Genomic DNA, 22,958 nt, shown 5'->3' with positions numbered 1-22,958 from the left:
CACCTTTCCGGTGGATTTTATACTGAATACACAGATAATATAAAGGGATTTCTAAACTAAATTATCTGAGCATGCTTTCCTAAATACAATATAATATAATATGGAGCCCAAAGCATGCCCAAATATTTCATATACCCGACACCATGGTTTTTGTCCTTCAATTTTTTTATTTTTATTATTTATAACATTTATAGGAACATCGCTTATTTAAGATATCTTGAGAGCGAATGAGCGTAATTTTGAGCCAAATATTGATTTTCGCCCTTCCGATAGTCATTTTGCCTTATGTATGGATTAATGTGTAAGTTATTTCGATGAAATTAAATGGACATTTCTTCTAAAGTATTTCGTAGTTTTAAGAATAGATAAAATCGGTTAGCATATTTCTATGGATTCCATATAGAAATAATTTCGACCACTCTGGTAGCTTAATTCCGTACTTTACGATCAGTTAACGGAATACGTTGGTTTCCTTTTAAATTTCGGTATTTGGAACTCTAGTGTTGCAATCTGGCAACTCACAACTCTATCGTTAAGTTTAACATTTTTGATGTTATACGAGTTCTAACTCAGAACGTTGTGAAATACGAGCATTATTTGTGTTGTTTACCGTAAAGTCTTGACCTGGCACCGAATGACTTCTCTTTATTCCCGTACGTAAAAAAAACTAAGGGGTCAACGTTTTTTGACATCTAAAGAGGCGGTTTATGCGCTCAGAACGCATGTTATGGGGATACCTGAAGCAGATTGGCAGACAAGTCAACAAAAAGTCGATTTAAACGGATGCAAAAGTGTATAGATCTTAATGCAGAATATGAAAAACCTTTGAAAAAAATTTTGAAAAACAATAAAGTGATCTTCGATGATTAATATTTGTTTTTCTTCTCTAATCCCAAAATATAAAAGGCAACCCTCCCTTGTGCAGAATATTTTGTTTGAGATAATAATGTTCAACATAAAAAATGAGTGCTATTGGTCCATAGCTTCGGCTAGACTCCATACATACAATATAATGTATACAGCTTTGTCAAGTTTTGTGTGAATTAGCGCAAATAATCTACAAAATTTTTTAGTAAATTAATGAAACTAGGTACAAGAGCTGCCACTGCCAAAAGATAGTCTGCTACCAAGTTTGGATGTAATCGTCCTATAAATTGGCTTTATAATTAATTTCTTCTGCATTCGAACTAAGCCCTTCCTTACATGTTTTGCTTTACCTTTTTTGTTACTATATAAATTAATGAATTAATTAAAATGGCATTCGCCATAAGTTTAGCGCTTAATCAGAACCGTTAACTGCTTACGCCCGCAGCTGCCCACTTACATACATCTGCAGCCAATTAAAAACAGCTTTATGGCTCTTAAAGTCGAATTCGTGCAAATTTGTGCCTCCGCCTAACATATTTGGTGCTGTGCTGGCTGGCGGCAGTCGGGCGTTCACGCGCATGCGCGCGCGCCACCTTTCAAAAATTCAGAATCTCTTTGATTTTACACCGACTTTACAGAGTGACTTTCAAAAAATGCTTTGGAGGCAGCAGCAGAAAAACTGTTCATTTGAGTATGTATTACTAGGCATTTACTACTCGTACTATGTACAAGTATGTGTATGTGTCTATAAGAGAGTTGTTGTTGTTGTTTGAGTTTTTGCCTTTAAAATCTAGCTTTTAATCCGTTTTGTGGCCGTTGTTTAATTGTAGTATTAATGTTGTTGTATTTTGCTATGCTACAACACATATACAAGCTGTGCGGCTGTCTGTCTGACTGCATTATCAAATTAGTTCACGGCAACTGCATTTTTAATTTAAACTGTGCGTTCTGCTGCAGCCTGACGTAAATGTATGTATATGTGTATGTGTATGTATGTGTGTATATATGGACGAACGTATGTGTGTTAGTATATGTGCGTGTTTTGCTCTTCAACTTACTCGCCTGCTGAGTTGCCGGGTCTACTGGAAAATAATCGCACTTGACGAGTGCTAAGCTTCTTGTGCATGCGCTCAGTCCGTGCTTCGTACAGCAACAACAACATAACAAGAAATAACGTTAACTTCGGTTGTACCGCAGCTATCATACCCTTCACAGATGCATTTCCTTTAGCATAAAAGGGTATACAAAATACTTTAATCGGTAAGTTTGTATGGCAGCCATATGCTATAGTTGTCCGATCTAAGCAATATTTTCGGAAATTGTAGCACTACCTCGGACAATAATTTGAGCCAAATTTCATGAAGATATTTCGTCAAATAAAAATGTTGTCCATACAAGAGCTTGATTTTGATCGATCAGTTTGTATGACAGCTACATATATCATATAGTGGCTATATCATATAATGGTAGTAGACAAATGAGCAGCTTCTTTGGGAGAAAAGGACGTGTACAAAATTTCAGATTGATATCTGAAGGACTAGTTCGCGTATATATAAACAGATAGACGGGTATGGCTAAATGGAGCTCGTCATGCTGATCATTAATACATATATTTTATAGGATATCCAACATCCGGCTGTTTGAAACTTTGTAGTAAACTTAATATACTCTGTTCAGGGTATAAAAAGTAATAAGAACAATAGTAACAACGAGTGCTGCAACTGCAGCATCGGCTGTCAAGCGCAAACAACCAACCAAACAACTTGTCGGCCGACCGCGCGCTCAGCAGTCCAATCGAACCAGTTACACAGCCGAGCTGCAGAGCTATAGCAGCAGTTGCAATCACTAAGCGTCAAGCGTTAAGCGCCAAGAACGCCCAGCATCCGCATCCAGCGTGAAGAGTAGGAGCCAACGTGCTGTAGCGCAAACACACATATGTACCTATGTATATGTATAAATACGCGCACGCTTTGCCGCAGGTGCATTGTTGTTGTTGTTGGTGCGCCAACATGGCTATGAGGATATGCAGAAAATCGCACAGGCTTGCCACCAGTCAAATATGTATAATACAAGTATGTCTGTCTGTCGCTGTTTGGGTGCGAATACTCTAAGATGTTGTTGTTGTTTATATTATTGTTCTTATTGTTGCTGCCACTGTCGTTAACTGCATCACAATTATACAGCCGTTGCAGCCATTCTAATGGTCTTGGCACACTCTTGCGCAATCGCAAAGCGCGTCAGCGTCGCGTCGCCCGTTTCTTCGCTAAATGCGCCCTTGACGGAGTTTCTTGACATCGCGCTCAAGCGTTTAAACTTCAAACCAGTGCACAGCAATATTGCATACAAACGAGTATTAATCGCAACAACAACAACTTCACTTACTATGCATTTAACAAGGCTGCAATGAGAAGAAGTAAAAGCTTACAGGTTTATTGCATGCGTCCGCTACTGCGCCGGTAGCACTCTGCTCTGTTATAAACTATTCGGCGATATCATATCAGCTGAGCTATGGTGAGTGCTTTGCGCGTGGACAAACAACCGGACTTGGCACTGTTGGCGTCTTCGAATTTTGTTTGTGTGTTTCTTCGTCTTCTTCTAGTTTGAGAGGCTGCGAATAGTTCAAGCTCAATTGTTACTGCTACTTATTTCGAATAATTCTTTAATGATAGTACAATTTCGGGCCAAAATTTTATTTAAAAAGTGATATAAGTACTAAATGTTAATTTAACGACAAGATTGGGTCAAACTGTCTACAGTTGGGAAGGCACTAAAGTGTCTAAAGCTTTAAACACCATCTGCAATATATTTAAATGAATCTCCAGACAATTAAAATACATGGCTATCCCAACTTACTTAGCTTCCATCTTCTTCTTTTACCCCTTACCTCATACCTTTGAGATTAATTTACGATTATATTTTATATGGAGTTGTGAGATAACTTTTTGGTTTAGACTGTCATTCAAAAGTTCTTTCCTTTGCTTCCTTAATCCTTTATAGTTTCAACTTTTAATATGCACATCTTTTTTCGAATGATGAATTATTGATGCATATGATTATATATAAAGCATAATCCACCTTTTTGAATTCAATAACAAGGTAACGGCATCACATTGTAAGTACCATATATTCCCACAGGTAACGCAAACGTAAATAAAGCTATCAAAATAACACTTAACACAAAGAGTATTCCTGCTATGTGACCACCCTTTTTAAAAAACAGGTTAAATCGGTCTATATCTTTCCCTAGCTCTAAAATATGGTATTCTCTATTCGTATAAATATATTATTGTATATATATGAGCATTTTTAAGTAGCGTATATTTCCGAAACTAAGGTCTATGTTATTAGAGTTCTTTTTTGAAAAAATAGGTGGCGATGCGGTTGTAATATTAAAAGAAAACCCTTTTTTATGACATATTTTATTTCTGTTCCCACAAAAGTCGGGCCTACGTGACCGGAACTCATCGAAATTTTTATCCACCGAAGGACTTCCAATTAAACATCACTCCTCAATATTATTTGGTTAATTTTTTCCCATATAATATATGTATAACCGTAATGAAGTATAAATTATTTACTTCATCTCTATTATCGTGATACTCTTTCTCCTAACCTTGGCTTTAGAAACATATATTCTCTTGAGATATATGTATATTCAGATTCTCTCTGTTTTTTTTTCAAAACTGATAACTGTCTTGTGTAAAGTGGTTTTATCCTTTATTAATTTTTTTAATTAGTCAGTACTGAATTAATCAAATCGATAAAAGATCTTTTTATACACTTTTATGCTATAAATGCTCGAGTGAAGGGTATTAAAGCTGCGGTGCAACCGAAGTTAGCGTTTTTTTTTTCTTAAATGTTATTTAAAAAAGTTGTTTTGTTTTACTTTTTTTTTAATTCAAATTTGACAACACTCAATTTGTCTTATCGATTCCATCTGAATTTGTAGATCTTTGACAAATTATAGTTGCGTTTGTTAATAAGGCATGAATTTAGCAAAGGTTGTCAATTTGCCGCGGACAAGCGTTTAATCATCCAACAGTTTAATACGCTGAAATAATCATCGCATTAGCATATGAGCGCATAGAACTGGTGGCACACACATATGTATATACATATAGATTTATGTATGTATGTATGTATGAATGTGCATTTGCATGTTGGCTGCATAAACCACTTATTGCTGCTAAATGCCTTATCTCAATCAATATCGCGCCGGGGAGAAATAATACCCTGGCTAAACCGATTTTTGTTGCTTTTGTTTTTGCAAATAAATTTGCAAACTTGATTAATTTAGACATTTTAATCGGCAATCGGCTGCAACACAAGCAGTATGCAATTGCTTAAAAAAAAAATATATATATATATTTATCAAAGTTTATGTGTGACTGTGTGTAATAATAACGCAACTACTTTAGAACGGTCACACTCTTTGTTCTTGTTTTTGTAATGCAAACAAAAAAATCAAAAATAATTCTTGCGCTGCATAAATTAAGCGCTACACGGCCTTTGGCAGCAACACACATACATGTTTTTTTGTTGTTAATTTTGATTTTAGTTTTTAATTATTTGTGATCGTTTACGGCGCATGCGCATGCGCAGCCCAACCCAGCGCTGCAATGTGACTTTTAAAATTATGCAGCAATTTGCTCGCTCCCTTGCAAACGCTGCAGTGCAAAAGGCTACAACAACAACTATTTACTACAACAAAATATAACATGCATATTATAACGTTCAATATATTTAATCATAACAATAATAATAATATTTTATGCAGATACAAATACAACCAAGTATATATGTGTATACACCTAAGTGTATATGTGTATGTTTATGTGTTTTAATCAAACTCTTAGTTAATCCGGTTGAGCGCGCGCGTTCGAATACCATGCAAATGAAGTGACCAACTCAGGGCCGGGCGAGAATGCCACAATTAAACGATCTAAATCGGCGAGTGGAGTGTGCTGCTTTGGAAACGGTTATTTGCGAATACCGTAATTGCAAGAGTGCACCGACATATGTATATATATATATATATACATATACATACACACGTACACACATAAGTGCATTTGCATGTGTTTAGTCAAGGACGTTGTTGCTAAAGTTTAAACAAATTAAGTCAAGCATGCACTCGCGTACTATAATCGCATAATTAGTGAGGTATTCTTTGGTTTTTACGATATTAAATAAAAAGAAGTACTTTCTTGTTTTTGTAGTTTTTGTTTTTAAATATGTTAAATATTTGTAAATAAATTTCAAAACTTTAATTAGTGAAGTGGAGTTTTCCTTTGTGCCACAGATAATAAAAACAAGAAAAAACGTTAATTTCGGTCGCACCGTAGTTATAATACCCTTTTCAAATTCAAAGGTTCCTTACAATAACTTGATTCCGATCTAATTTCGTGAAGATACCACGTCAAATGAAAGAGTTTTCCATACAAGCACTTGATTGCGATCGTTCAGTTAATATGGCAGCTATATGCTATAGTCATCTGATCTATACAATTCCTTCGGATATTACATTGTTTGCTTAGAGAATAACTCATGCCAAATTCCATGAAGATACCTTGTCGAATAAAAAAGTTTCCCATACAAGCACTTAATTTCGATTGGTCAGTTTGTATGGCAGCTGCTTCTTAGTAAGGAAAGGACAGGTACAAAATTTCAGATGTATAGCTTAAAAACTGATGGACTAGTTCGCTAAACATGGCTAAATCAAGTCAGCTCGTCAAGCTGATCATTTATGTATATATTTTATAGGGTTTCCGACGTTTCCTTCTGGGTGTTACAAACTTCGTGGCAAATTTAATATACCCTATTCAGGGTATACATCAATTAAGAAAGAGCTGATTTCGAGTGTAACCGCACATTTCATACTTTTGCAACTTGTAAGGGTCAAAGCCGTGTAAATACGTCACTTAGTTTTATTATTAATATATTTTACCTCTCGTCAGCGAATATTATACTAACAAAATTGGGTGCAGAGAAATGAAAGGGCTGATTGCATTCATTTTTGACATTGCTCAGGTATACTTGAGAATTTATTTTCAAGCAATTTTAAACATAGATACGGAGTAAAATCAGCCGTACGTTTCAAAATTGTGAATATCAGTTAATGTGGGCTAAAGCAAGCTTAGGCCCAATCTGATCTGTTTTAGGCACAAAGATACACTGTTATTAGAAAAACAAGCTCTTAATTTAATTAAAATAACTCCTACATTGGCCAATATACATGTGCACAAAGTCAATTGGAAGTTCGAAAACAGAAGTATTGATCTGATTCAACTCATCTTTGACACAAGGCTATATTATTATCAAAGAAACATCCGAACTTCGAATTTCAATAAAATATCTCAAAGATTGACCCATATTTTCATCAAAAAGTCAGCTACGCACAGGGGTCCACATATTTGGCGTCTGGGTTCTTGAAAAGTTATTGTCCGATTTTGACAATTTTTAAGCATAAGATGAAATATTTGTAGGACACTATTTGTGCAAAGTTTTATCCTGATACATTGATTGGTTCTTGATTTGTGTACTGGAAAGTAAAGTAAAAGTATCAGATGGAATTTAATATTGTGTTATTGTGTATATAGTAAAACCTATCCGATTTCACCCAATTTCACACTTTAATGAAGGATAATATTATATACCGAACTTGGTTGAAATCGGTCCAGTAGGTCTCGAGATATGGATTTTCCTCTCCATGGGGCGGTGCCACGCCCATCGGTCAACTTTGACACCTAATACAAAGCCTTTTTGCACCATATCGGTGTAAAATTTTATATCTCTGAAGCTTTTCGCTATTGATTTATCGTTTTAGAGTTTTAAACAGTACCGTTATGCTGAGGTGGGGCTAAGCTATAATTCGACCTCAAAAGCAGTATTTGTGCAAGGATTTCTCCGAATATATTCATTGGTGCTTGATTTGTGTACTGGAATGTAAAAGAATCATATTGAATTTAAAATTCTTCTATATGCGAAATAGGCGTGGTTGTGGTCTGATTGCGCCAATTTTCACAATATAATATAGGACCGTCAGGCTAATGTTATGTTATGTACCGAAATTTGTTGAAATTGGTCGAGTAGGTCCGGAGATATGCGATTTCACCTAAATGCGATGCCACGCCTATCGTCCAATTTTGACCTCGGCTCTTATAAAGCCTTTTTGTATCATCCTGGTTGTAGTTAAAAATTTAATGGCACATTTAGTTATTGATTTATCGCGTTTTTAGTAGTTTTTAATGGTACCGTTATATGGAGAGGGGGCTTGGTTATAATTTCCGATTTCATCTATTTTCACACTGTCGATAGGGGTTTTTATAGAATTGGTTCCTAGCGAATTTGGTTATAGTAGCTTGAGTGGTTTAGGAGATATTTACATTAAAATTGACCGGGTCACGCCCATTTTTTCAAAGTCTTTAGCTCACAGGTGCCACTTTTTACTCCAATCCCCTGTACCAAATAACACTTTTATTTCTTAATTTAGTGCTTAGTTATCGCATTTTATAGATTTTCGTTTAATAGCGTTTTGTGGGCGCGGCAGTGGTCCGATTACGCGCATCTACGAACTCAATCGCAACACGGAACACGTGTGCAAAGTTTCATTACGATAGCTCAATTTTTAGTCAAATTACAGCTTGCACGGACGGACGGACGGGCAGACAGGCATCCTGATTTCAACTCGTTTCGTCATCTTGATCATTTATATATATATATATAATCTTATATCTAATTCGATTATTTTTAGGTGATTAGAAAAACCGTTAAATGAACAGATTATTATCATGTTGCAAGAGTTTAAAAATTTATACATACAAGTATGTATATTGAATAAAAAAATAAATATTTATATTTTTATGTTCAATAATTATAGTAGGATTTCAGATTATTTTTACTTTTTGAAAAAACTTCGCGAATTGCTGAAATTTTCTAAAGTTAAACGAGACTGAAAAGCATCAAATTTAAGAAATTTTGCTAAACATATTAAGGTTTCTAAATTTCAAGTCATGGAATAAGATTTTAAAATGTATTTCTTTGAAAATAATTTTCAAAAATATTTTACTTTGACTATTACTTAAAATCTGCAAATTTTCCAAATAGGCGTCAATAAAAATCAAAATGAGCATTTGACTCCATTCACAAATTTTTTACTTTGTAAATGTTTTTTTCTTTCAATTCGTTCTGAACTTTCAAAATTCACTTTCGTCTAACAAAAATGAATTTTTCGAAAATTAGTAGCAAAGTTTCAAATTTTTTGTGTACATATTTTTCTATTGTTCCAAAACTTTCAATTACAAAATCCGCTATGACCGGAAATAAGAGCGAGGAGGCGAACTCGCATGGTGTCGACAGTTCGAATAGCCCCAAATCCAAGGCCACCAATCCGTTCTTCATCTTCCTGCACGAATTTCGGCAAAATCTAATGAAACGCGGCGCCTACAAGCACATGACAGCGAAAGAGATCGCTTGTGCGGCCGGCGAACGCTGGCGTCAGATGTCGTCCGACGAGAAGCTCAACTACGTGGTGTGGGCGCGCAAGAATCAGCAACAGTTGGATCCGCGTTTGCGCGTATCGCCGGGCAAGACACAGCGTGAAGTGCATGGCAATAGAAGTGAGACCAAGTCCGTGCGGCGTCGCGGATCTCGTCGTGGCATCACACGGCAGAAAAAGGTCATTATGCAGAAACGTCGTCCAAGTTATATCAAGTAAACTGGCGGATAGTCGCTCTACAAAGGGTTGAAGGAAGGGCTTACACCGTACACTTTTTATCGCTGGTAAAAATTTCTTTGTGACACATATTATTTTGTTTGTATTTTCTAATTTTCTATGAATTCTCTTATGGTTGTGACAGTAAAAGTATTTTTATAATTGTGATTTAATTGGTTTATTTTTTACATGCCGCGATGTGGTAATCACCTTAGTGAATTTCGCGCTTTTTGGTTCTAAGAGCACTAAAACTGACCGAGGAGACGAATATTTTAGCGGCCCAACTAATATTCAAAACTGATTACGCTATTAAAGTACTTTTATAGTCCTTTCTATAAATGATAGATATCCGGGTCTGTTAAATAGAGATCAGTTCGCCTTCCTCCACCCATTTCGGGTAATTTTTGTCACTATCTCGAGAGAATTTGTGACTAATTTCTGTAGATTCTGTTTGCGTTGGCCAGAAATTGGAATCGAATCTAGGACCGAAAATCTAGAAGTATTGAGCTAAAGAGCTGAAATTCTGCAATTATATTACTATTTATATATGCCTCGACGACTTTTATAATGACTATTTTTGGATCAAAACTAAGTCTAATTTTGTTATAAGCGTAAGTAGAAAATTTATATTTTTTAGGCCTATGATATTTAAACTTTTAGTTGTAGTACTCAAATTTAGTTAGCATGCTTACTTTCAAAAATGTCTCGACGAGATTCGAAATGTACAACCTCTAAGGAAAAGTATGCCCAAGCTTGTTGATAAGAACTGATTTTGTAAAAATAAAGGTACAGTATTGCAATTTGGTAGACGTGATTCTACACACAAATAGTTGGACAAGTTCCAAAAAGAGTAACTTGAGTTATATATTGTATATAATTTCTGTATAACCGTTTGCTAATTTTATATATTGGAAAGTGTAAATATTAAGCATGAGAGCTGTAATTTGGTATTTATATGTCTATTCTCATATGCCTCGAGGAATTTCGAAATGAACGATATCGGATAAAAAGTAAGCCCTCTTCTCTTATGTCGTTTTAATGTCTTATGTCATTTAGTTGTTTGGATTAATATTATATAGTGCTGAAACTTGGTGCAAATAATGCTTTCCACAAATGCTGCGACAAGGCAAAGTGAATTAGTTGAAATTTTATGGACTTGGTATGCCTCAAAATTAAGTTACACCGCCGAAACTTGATATATTTGCTTCTTTTCTCGAATGCCTCGATAAATTTCAAAATAAGCGGTTTAGGTTAATAATAGCATTAACCTCCCATATAAAATTTTTTTTTATGGACTTGGTATGCCTTAAAATTAAGTTATATTGCTGAAATTCGGTACATATGCTTATTTTTATATATGCCTCGACAAATTGCGAAATTACTAACATCGGCTAAAACTAAGCCCAACTCCCATATAACTGTTTACTATATTATGTGATTGGGACTTTTTAAAATTAAGCTATATTTTTGAAATTGAATCCTCTTTTCACGAATGCGTCGAACAAATTTTAAATGAGCAGCAAGGGAAGAAAACTAAAGCTTATTCCGATATAACGGTTTATTTGTTTGTGTATTAGATTTCTTCATTATAAAGCTATGATGTTGAAATTTGTTATATAATCTTTTACTTACAAATGACTCGACGAATTGTAAAATAAGCTGTATTAGTTGACTAATAACACTTATAACGGTTTATACTATCCTAAAAGGGTACATAAATTATTTGTTTACAGTGTTTAGACATAGAAGTAATTACTGTTGTTATTTATAATTTATTTGAATAAACAACTCAAGTCTGTGCATTAGTCACTTAAAAATTCCGGCAAGCGTCAAAAGTTCCGCGCTAAATTATTTTTTTTGTTTTGGAAAATTTGCTACAACAACAATTTACGAAAAACCCAAACGAAAAATTTGTTTACGAGCGCTGAGAATGTCGGCGCTTTGTTTCTTAATTGCAAATGAAATTTATCATTCAGACGAGGTACACCAATGGCCAGAAACCTTAAATATGAATTACACAATAGCAGCAACAACAACAAGCAGCACAAAATAACACAATTCCTTCAATCTTAAATCTCATTAACTTGGCAGAATATTTTCGATTTCGATACATGAAAAATTTTAATACCGAAAAATTCCAACAATTAAACCGTGACTTCAATGCATGTTTACAGCATGGAAAAAAAAACAATAAAACCAACAATAACTTAGTAAGTCGAAAACCAACAAATACATGCAAACACTTGCCACTAAGCCATCTAAGCCTTGCATATGTGTGTATATGGCCAACAAAAGTATTCAGCCAACAATAACAATACCAACAACAATAACACCAACAACAACAACACCAACACAAACATTATTTCGCTGAAAATACGGCAGAAAATAGATTTACAAAACAAAACATCATCAGTAACAATACCAACAAAACATGGAAAAATATATATACAACAACAATGGTACAACAACCACACGGCGTGCCAACAAAAAAGACCTTGCTTTCGATTTCAGTCCATAAAACGCTCAATCGCCATATTATAGCCGTTCCATAGACGTAAGCAAAGAAGACGTAAAAAAGGCAAAGTAGACAAAGACGCAGAAGAAGAAGAAACAGAAGAACCAGAAGAAGAAAAAGAGGTGGCAGAAGGCGCAGTAAAAGAAGTGCATAGCAACAATAGCAAGGTAGCTAAACAAAATTAAAAAAAGTAATAATAATAAATTAATGTTACTACAAATACAATAACAACAACAACACGCCACTAATTTAAATACAACAACATAAGAATGGTATTCGTAGTTAAAACGACTTGATGGGGGGGCGAAGCGCAAGCATGCGCATGCGCAAAAGTCTCGCTTAGACTTGATACATATACAAAGCAAAAGTAGCAACAACAACAAAAAATAATAATAACAATAATAATATTATAAACAACAACAATACTATTAGCAACAATTACTATATAACTAATAATAACCACAACAACAACTACAACTATAATATTAACTAAAACAATAATAAAACAACAATAATAATGAAACAACAACAACAATATTACTAATATTTAATAACAACCAACCAACCGAAATAACAACGACAGTAACGATAATAAAACCAACAATAATAAAAATAGCAACAACAACAACAACGAAAAAATCAACGGGAGGTGCTTCGAAGGCAATTCATTTAAAGTCGTAAATAAAATACATAAGTTTTTAACTCACTCATTTTCATGTATGTGTGCGTTTAATCGTGCATATGCGCATGTGTGTGTGTGGCTTAGAAGTGAACAGAAGTGGAACAGAAATAGAAAACTGGCTTTAGTCTTGTATCTAACGGATATAATCTACCAAAAGCCAAATGTATATACATACATACATATGTATCTACTTACCAAAATATACATATTTCCACACACATACATATATATGTACATATATACAGTTGTATGTGTAAAGCATTATACATTGTTTGTCCGTATGTGCGCTTTCTTGCCAACAAATCAGCGACTCTAGAGCAGTCAAATGCTGCACACTGGCCAACACATCAGCTGGAGCAACAGAGCGACAGATGGACAAATCAAAAGTCGGCAAGACGAACAGACGGATGGACGAAAAGCGGCGCAGAGATAAGAAGTCAGCGAGCCAGGCGCTGGCTCGGCACAGTGCAATTGCGCAGACCTAAGCGATATGTATTTACATATATACATATTTAATTTATATACATATATACAGGTGTGTATATACATATATACTAGCAAAAGCTTTGCACTGCGCAGACACTTGTGAGCCATTTCGCGAAAGGTGCTTGCTAGCTGCTCGATAAACAAGTACAATAATGCGAAAGACTACATAGATTAATAGCAACAACAATAACAAAACAAGCAACACTTCGAAAAATCGCAAATAATAGCAACAAAAAGAACAAGACCATTAAAAATGAAATTTACGTTCAGTCGCGGCGCACACACGCACACACACACATGCGCAAACATGTTCGTACGTTTATATGTAGATATGCATATATTCTTGAAACCGGCATTCCGGTTTGCGGGGTTCTATTGCTAAACTCGCCCGAGCTCCAGTTGTAGGTTGGCCGAATCGCGTTTGGATCACGCGTTGCTTATGCCAAACATTCTGCATACTTTGCTGTTGTTGTTTCTATTCTTGTTTTTGGCCTTTGCCTGCATGTGCGCAGGCGCACTTACTTTTTTTTATTCGTTTGCCTTTTGGGTGCAAAAAAAAATTTGCGAAATATTTTTATAATCAAAAGTTAAGCGCTTGGTGGTTACATACATACATACGTGTGTGTGTGTGTGTGTGTCTTTCCAAAAAAAAAAGTGTTAATTTCTTTGCATTTTTATATACTATGTATGTACTAGACTAAAGCGTCAATATTTTGAATTTGAATATTTCTTTTAGTTATTGCTTAAATAAGCTTTCGCTTTTTGCGGCCGTTTGTTAGATACTAAGCTAATTGTTTGCTTACTCTGATGTATTTTATTTTTTATTAATTGCTTTTCAAAATTTTTTAGTTTCACTTTCATTGCGTGGAATATTTTCAATTTCTATTCCTATTATTCTAGCATTTTAACGACAAGCTTCCCTTATTCCGATACGTTGCATATTATTACGATGTGCCTCGTTTAATTTTCAGGCTATTTTTATATTAATTTTGCCACGAAGTTTGTAACACCCAGAAGGAAACGTCAGAGACCATATAAAGTATATATATAAATGATCAATCGGAATCAAGTGTTTGTATGGGAAACTCTTTCATTTGACGAGGTATCTTCACGAAATTTGGCACGGATTATTAGTTAAGGCAACAATGTAATCTCCGAAGATCTTATTCAGATCTGATGAGTATTGCATATAGCTGCCATACAAATTGAACGTTCGGAATCAAGTTCTGGTAAGGGGCCTTTGTTTTTGTGAAGGGTATTATAGCTTCGGCGCAACCGAAGTTAACGTTTTTTCTTGTTCTAAAATGTTTTTGTGAAATGAAAATTTAAAAAAAAAATATCAATTCAGAATAGATGATTTAATTATATATATGGTTTAAAAATGTTTTTCGTAGAAGAAACATGCTCCGAAATAACATAACCTAAATATAATTGAATCATATCCAGGAACTTAGCCAAAAAAAAAATTACAAATTAGCTGCCAAGAATATTAATGATGTCTTGATATTTATCTTCCCACAATACACTTCCAATAAATTTCAGCTTTTCGAAAACAAAATTTCAAATTAAATAAATCATAAAAATGCTTAAAAATTGTAAAATTTGATCAACTGTTGTATCTACGGTTTTTTTGTGTAGATTCGGTCCACAGCAGCGAGGAGAACTGAGATGTGTGGGTTCCCCATTAAAATTTATCGGTATTAACAAGTTTTTCCCCTATAATAAACCTTCTGGTGAGAAAGAATCCTATCGTAAAGAGAGATCAAATAAAGATATTTTTATTTGATCTCTCTTTACGATAGGATTCTTTGTCAGCAGAAAAGGCTGCTAACCGATGATATAGAAAATAACAGGTTATAAATACGTTTTCGATAATAATTCGCGGTATTTTTTTTTTACATAAAAGAATTTTGTATTCTTATTACATTTTTTTTTAACTTGAACTCCTTTCGAACCTTAAAATTTCGGACCATTTTATTTGTGTACACTTTTTCCACTCAGTTTCTATTGAACAAGTTTTTTTATATAATATTTTCGCCGGTGATATAACCTCATTAGGAGCTATATGTGTCTAGAAGGCGCTTAGAATTAAAAGATTCTCATATTGTGTTATAAGCTAATATCTGTATGACTAGCTTGCCATTGAGTCGGTTTTGAGTCGAGGCTTTGGCATTTGTTCCGTGCTTGCTACAATTATCTAAACCAAGTGCCTTAAGCTGAGCACATAGCAAGGCGTGGCGGTAGAACTGAGCACTATTTATTATATTAACTTATGTAGCATGGATATTCAGCTTGAATTAAATAAAAATTGTTGTTATTTATGTTGGCCCTTTATTATCTCAAGCTACAAAAAAAAACCTTTTTGAATTTTGATAAAGTATTAAAATATTATGTTAGCACTTTACAATGGGCTTAGCCTTAGGGTATATGTATATTCACATATGTACATATATTTAAAAATGTACTGCGAATATGTAAAGCTGATCCGGAGATATGAGGGTATTTGTACGAATCAAATTTTCATGAAATGTTGAATGTATGCTGGTCCCACTAATGCCTATAGTTGTCTCAATCTCACGATAGGTCACATGATCAACTTATATTATCAGGCGCATAGCAACAATAGTTTCCGGAACAACAACTGATTTTGGACAACTTTCACAAAATTCGTCTTGAAGTGATCTACGACCTCGATTGAATTCACCACACAATCGATAAACACTGGGTTTTTATGGAGCTTCTTCGCCAAAAATTGAATTAAGTTCACCCGCGCGCTGTTGCTGAGTTAATCCATGTCGAAAGTTGTAAAAATAATCGCGCGAAAATGATCAAGATTTAATTCCATGTTTTGGCCGGGATGAATATTTTAAGTTACTGTAAATAATACAAATAGCGCTCGTATGTGAAAACGTTCGAAGTATGTAGTCGTATAACATCAAAAATGCCAAACTTTACGATAGAGTTGTGAGTTGCCAGATTCTAACACTAGTGTTGCCAAATCCCGAAATATAAAAGGCAACTTACGTAAGAAGTAGAGTTATCGGCTCTCAAAACTTTAAACGCGTTTTGCTGACCAAATCGAGCTAAAATTTTCCAGGCCAAGTATTGACCGAAAGAGTAAGACTTATGATAATAATTTTGGTTCTTCAAGTCAATCTGTGTACATTTTATTTATTTATTTTATTTTAGAAAAAATATGAAACTGAACCGCAAAAGCAAAATAAACAGTTTTTAATTTCTGTTCAGAAAAATATTGATTATAAAGGACAAAGTACATCAAGTTATTATTAATTAATTTTTTAAACAACAAAGTATTAATAAAACGAGTTTCTGGAAAATTACAATACATCGCACATACCTATGTTCGATATGTAAAGGTCTTGCATTTGATGTATAGAGTGGCCATTGAGTAATAATTTAAACAAATAGTTTCTTCTCGGTAATTATTGTAAATCAATTATTTAAATTAATTACAAAATATGTTGGCAATAAATACTCGTATGCAAACATTCAATATAACATATTGTTAATAAAGGAATTCGTACGTATATACATACTTACTTATATCTATAGTATGTATGTATACATGATTGCAATAAATACTTGTAGAAATGTATAATTTTTTTATTTTTTATTTTACAAATATTTTGTACAAACAAATTGCAATTATCTGCATTTTGCACTTACTTTTAGCTTACACACATATATACATAAAGATTATACATACAGACAGATATAACACCTTCAGCACGATTTTGAAATCTAAATCGTGTAACTAACGCCATGAGCGCCATTAAATAATTTCAAAATTACTTTTGGTTCTACATACAGTGATAGACATTCCGACTGACAGCTCTGATTGCGTCAGGTTTCGACTCACTCACGTTATTGTTTGATATGGAAATGTCAAATTTTCCAATGCGTGATGGCTTAATTGTTTGAATTTCGCATAAATTTACAATATACATATATAGATTAAGTATTTGTATACCTTTTTCAGAAAATGTATCCATAACCTAACTGAAACTATATACATATATTTTTATCACTTGGCAATTTTAATATAAATTTTTGTAAATAAAACTCTTCGGCATAGCGTATTATCTCCATGCAATTTTGGTACAAATAGGTTATAGTGGTAGTTGAATAAATCTTCGATATATTTGGGATTAAAAAATATTTGGTAACCCTATTGAACAGTAATAAGTATATAAGGGTCGGCCGAAAAAAAAAATTTTTTAAGCAAAATTTTCGACTTTTAATTTCAATATGAAATTTATTTAATTTATAATTAATTAAAATTAAGTATTTAATAATAATTATTAATAATTTAATTAAAATAATTATTTACTATTAATTAATTATTATTATAGTAAGTATGTATATAAGTATGAGTTCCTTTATAATTTATATGTTATATTGAAATTTTGCATATGATTATTTATTGCCAACCATATTTTGTAATTAGTTTAAATAATTGATTTACAATAATTACCGAGAAGAAACTATTTGTTTAAATTATTCAATGGCCACTAAATACATCAAATGCAAAAGCTTTACATATCGAACATAGGTATGTGCGATGTGTTGTACAATAATTTTCCAGAAACTCATTTTATTAATACTTTGTTGTATAAAAAATAAATTAATAAAAACTTGATGTACTTTGTCCTTAATAATCAATAATTTTTGAACAGAAAATAAATTTTAATTCCAATATGAAATTATTAATATTATAATATTATATATGAACTAAAATATTATAAATTAATTAAAATTAATTATTTAATAATAATTATTAATAATTAAATTAAAATAATTTTTTAATATTAATTAATTATTTAATTTCAAAATTTTTTTTAAATATTTTATTGAATCAAAAATTAATTCATTATTAAAAAGTAATTCAAAATTAAATAACCATTACTAATTAAATTAATTTATTAATATTATGTGTTAATTTAAAAAATTAATTAAAATAAATAAGTTAAAATAATTATATAAAATATTTTTAATTTTTTTAATTATTAACTTTTAATAAAATATTAATAATTAACTTTTTAAAAATTACATTATAAATTTTTAATCCCAAACTCGGAATTAAAAATTCTCAGTCTGAAAATTGGAGTACCAAATCAAAAAATTTATTTTAAATTTTCTAATTCGGTATTTGGGATAAAAAATTAGAAAATTATTTTTAAGTAAAATTTTCCGGATCATTAAATTAAAAAAAAAAATTAATTCAAATCGTAATTTAACTACTTTTTTAATGCATTATTTGCAACCCTGGTCTAAACACAGCTATAAACGTAATGAGCTTTTTCGTTACTCATTCAAAAATTATATTGCAGAATCTTGTTATAAACAGTTTTCTGGTATACTGCCAACTTGTATACTCGGCAGAACGTTCACGAAGCATTCGTCTGAAATTTACGCACCATGTGGTGTTTTAATTGATTTTATAATTTTGTTTTTGTATAATTTTTACTCTTTTTCACTTTCAAAGCATCGATCGCGTGATTTAAATTATAAAGTGGCACAACATTGTCTTTACGAGCATTGTGAGATCGACTCTTTATATTTACATACATATTTTATGATGAACACAGTTGTGCTCTCTACAATAATATGTCTAATAGTTAGGCCGTATACAACTGTTTTCAGTAGTGAAATTACCAAACTATAAAAAAAATATATATAAAAAATTATTGCTAGAGTAGCTGACTACTAGTGAGAGCAACTGTTGATCGATAGACTTGTCTATATAAAGCAGCTAGATATACGAGAGCCATGTGAGAGTTCTCGCACTACTTTTTAAACTTGTATTATTATATTATATTTAGTCATATATATTTGTATAGCAATGCAATGTGCATTATAAATTATATATATTTTATGAGCTTAAATAAATTGCGGCGCATCAACACCGCGCTGGTGAGTATGATTTATGGTCTGCTCTGCTCAGTTAGTCAGTTAATCGGTCATTCAGTCACTCAATTCCTCACATAATCAACACATTAAAAATTACTTTTACTTAAAAGATTTCACATCGACAAACAAGTTTACGGTGGTATTAGGTAGGCAGAAAAAATTTTAATTAAAACAAAATAAAAGAAAACAAAAAAAACCATATAGTCTTCTAATATATCGTAGGTTTTGACTTTTCGTTCGATCAATATACTCTATCATATCCATTTATCTACTCCAATAACATTTTGCCATAATATGCATATGTACATTACAAGATCCCGCTGGTACCGATATAAATTTCCTAAGTGAAGATAAAACAAAAGCCCGATAGATGGCGCTACCGTCATAATATTACCCAAACTAATAAACACGGTCCCAAATTCTTCATTTTTGATTTATCATCTATTATTTACGTGATTAAGGTTAAAATTAAAATCGGCTTCGCTGAAGGAGTGAAAATGCGAATAATGAATTACGCTCCAAATTGGAATTATTTGGAACATCACTGAATTTTTCCTAAATTCGCAGTGAAATTTAATGACTCATATTTTTATACCCTGAACAGGGTATATTAAGTTTGCCACGAAGTTTGCAATACCCAAAAGGAAACGTAGGAGACCCTAAAATATATGACGAGCTAAGTCGGTTTGGCCATGCCCGTCTGTATATACGCAAAATAGTCCCTCAGTTTTTGAGATATCGATCTGAAATTTTTGACACGTCCTTTTCTCACCAAGTAGCTGCTCATTTTTTCGAAACCACCTATATTGGCCAACTATAACATATAGCTGCCATTTAAACTGTCCGATCAAACTCGAGTTCTCGTAAGGAAAACTTTATTATTCGCCAAGGTATCTTCACGAACTTTCTTATAGATTATTATCCAAGGCATTGCTACAAAAATATTAACATGTTGTTCAGATCGGACCATTATAGCATATAGCTGCCGTTTCAGCTGACCGATCATAGTCAAGATAAAGATCTTTATATTCCATTTATGACCTAAAAAACATGCGCCTGTGAAGGGTATTATAGTTTCGGTGCAGCCAAGGTTAACGCATTTCAATGGTAGTTTCCAGAGAGAAAAACGTGAACCATACCAAATTAAGGAGTTATGAGAGTCTAGAACCCTCAAAATTGGCGTAAATATAACAATGTGTTCTGGGAATAAGAAATAATAAAAAACTTTCTCTCTTTCAGGCATGTTTTTGAAAAAATAAAAATTATTATATTGACGTTTTTCGAGAGTGACGATGATTCTAAAGAGTCGCAATATCTGAAACAAAATAATAACGGATTCCTAATCTACATACATACGATTTTGTAGTAAAATTGGATTTTCAGAAGATAAATGTGTACTCTAAGCCAAAAACAGGAATCTGCTCTTTGAAAATCCTACACTGGCCTAGCCCCTTAAGTGTATCTAGTCAGTTATAGATTAAAGTTATATTATATATAGTTGCAGTTAGTACTTCCAATGATCGCTTGACTTCACTTTTAATTTTAATCGAACTCGGCTGCGGTTCAGTTTCTGCGGTATCTACTTCCAGCTAACCAGAAGTGACTCTCAAATAAATAACTGTGTATAAAGTATGTTTTTATAAAAACCGCACATGATATGTGTAATCAATGTTTAAATAGATATATAGCATATTTGTACAATATATAAACATGTACATATAATATATACTTTTATAACTCAACAACAACAAATACTTTGCCGTCGCCACTTAGAAATGAAACAACTGATTTGTTTTTTAACGATTGAGCATGTTAACCATGCCAGCGAATGCATGAATTGATAAAAATTAAAATAAAAAAAAAATTATATATAAAAATTAAGTGACAAAATTGTACACCGCAAAAATTCTAAAAAATTGAGTGGAATTGTATATTTTATTGCCACAATAATACTTATTGTTGTTGTTGCTTTTGTTGCTGTCACTGTCGCTTTTGCACCAGAGTCGCCGAAAACAGGTGGGGAGACCTACATACACACTTACAAACATACATGTAAGCGCTCGTGCATCAGTAAGAGGGCGGGGGTAGTGGTGGTGGTGTTGGTGGTGTTGCTGGTGATTTACCGACTGACTCGCTTTACAAGCATACCCGCTGTGAATGGATGCATCTACTATTACATATACTTACACAGATATATAATATATGTATGTCGCCCTATACTGTTGCGCTGTGTGTATGTGTAGTGTAGTTATGTATGAATGACTGTGTGACGTAATTTTGCATTCACCCGAAATTGAGCGCTTTCAACTTTGTTGTTGTTTGTGCAGTTGCTAGTTACTCGCACAGGTATAGTTATTTTTGTTGTTGCCTTTAAAGTACGCTCTAAGTAGTTAAACATACATAAATATGTGTTTAGTTTTATTACAACTGTTTCTCTTATTATTGTTGTTGTTTTTGTGCATTACCACTATTTTTCGTATTGTTGTTTTTTACTTGTTGCTCTAACCAATTTTTCTTTCTTTTACTTCTTTTATTTTAGTTTTAATTCTATTGCTACTTTTTACTTTTCGATTCTGTTTTTATCGTCTTGCTCTCTTTTAGAGTTGAGCAAAAGCAGAATTTAGTCCAAAGTGAGGTTGTATAATGCTGCCCCATCCGGTGCGTAGGCTAATCTGAAAGATCAAAAGTTCTCGAACTATAAAGTTCGGCACGTATTTGGTTATGTTAAACCTTCGTTTGCATATATGATATACAAATATTTGCTGTTATTAGCATCATAAACACGAGTTTAAGATTTCGTTTCATAAAAAACTTCCCTGCCATGCTTTCATATTGGAATGTATAAGCGTTAGCTACAATTTTGTTATTTACATCTTCATAATAAAATGTTTAGGGCGAGTTTATTTAAAGTCGTTGCATCATAAACACGTGTTTACAGTTTGGTGTTTATGAAATTTATACATTAGTTTTTTGTCTTTGCTGTTGCCAAGTTGTTTTTTTTTTATTGGTTATAGCATTACCATAAACACTTTTTTCAGTTAACTGGTCACATATTGTTGGTTGTCAGTACAGTTTCTCATAAATACGAAATAAAATGGGTACTACACAAACTCGAGTTAAGAGTTTTTAAGGATTTTGTTGTTCACATTGCTCCATTAAAGCGTACATGCGTTCTCGTATTGCTGAGCAACCTTCAAGTGTTCTCACTCTCCTTTATGAAATTCGGATTTGTTCGATTACAAATTGTTACCATATACTCAACGATATGTTTAAATTTAAAATAACGTGCTGAGATTTTGTTGACCGTTGAAACTGCATCTCCATAGTTGGTTGAAAAGTGAGACGCTGGAGAGCCAAACCACATGCGGCCGCGTTTAGGCCATCATCAGGCCCATTTTACAACTGAGTGATAACCAAATCAAGCTTATCGAGAAAATCAGTAGATTTGGTAAATTACTTAATTTTAGTTTTTTCTCTTAAATTGGAGCATAAAGAGCGGCGGAATATATCCCGCCTCCACCGACTAAAGGCTAAGCATTCGCAATAATAATGATAATGTTTCAGCGTCTCATTATCCACCGCGCATGCTCTGCATTCTGGCGAATCTACAATTAATTTTTCGAATTTTACTAAGTTCCTTCCTGCCAAGAAGTACTTGTAGAAGCTTTTTGGTTTGTTCACCATCAACTTTACGCCAAAAAGAAACTTTGTGGTATGTACTGTTTTAGTAGTGTTCCAAGACCAGAGGTGTTTCTCTAGGACCA

At 33.1% G+C, this 22,958-nt stretch overlaps 2 protein-coding genes across 2 annotated transcripts in view; both read left to right on the top strand.

Annotated features, from left to right (window-relative positions):
* Positions 1-22,958, top strand: part of LOC106623366 (terminal nucleotidyltransferase 5C) — a 252,625-nt gene that overhangs the window by 89,635 nt on the left and 140,032 nt on the right. The window lies entirely within an intron of this gene.
* On the top strand, positions 9,034-9,748 carry LOC106622025 (uncharacterized). Its single transcript, XM_014241074.3, has one exon. It carries the CDS (start codon positions 9,089-9,091, stop codon positions 9,581-9,583), a length of 495 nt encoding a protein of 164 aa, XP_014096549.3. The 5' UTR covers positions 9,034-9,088; the 3' UTR covers positions 9,584-9,748.

This window comes from Bactrocera oleae, chromosome 4, assembly GCF_042242935.1.
Source record: "Bactrocera oleae isolate idBacOlea1 chromosome 4, idBacOlea1, whole genome shotgun sequence".
In the NCBI taxonomy this organism is placed as follows: Eukaryota; Metazoa; Arthropoda; class Insecta; order Diptera; family Tephritidae; genus Bactrocera; species Bactrocera oleae.
This window is presented reverse-complemented; position numbering and strand designations above follow the sequence as displayed.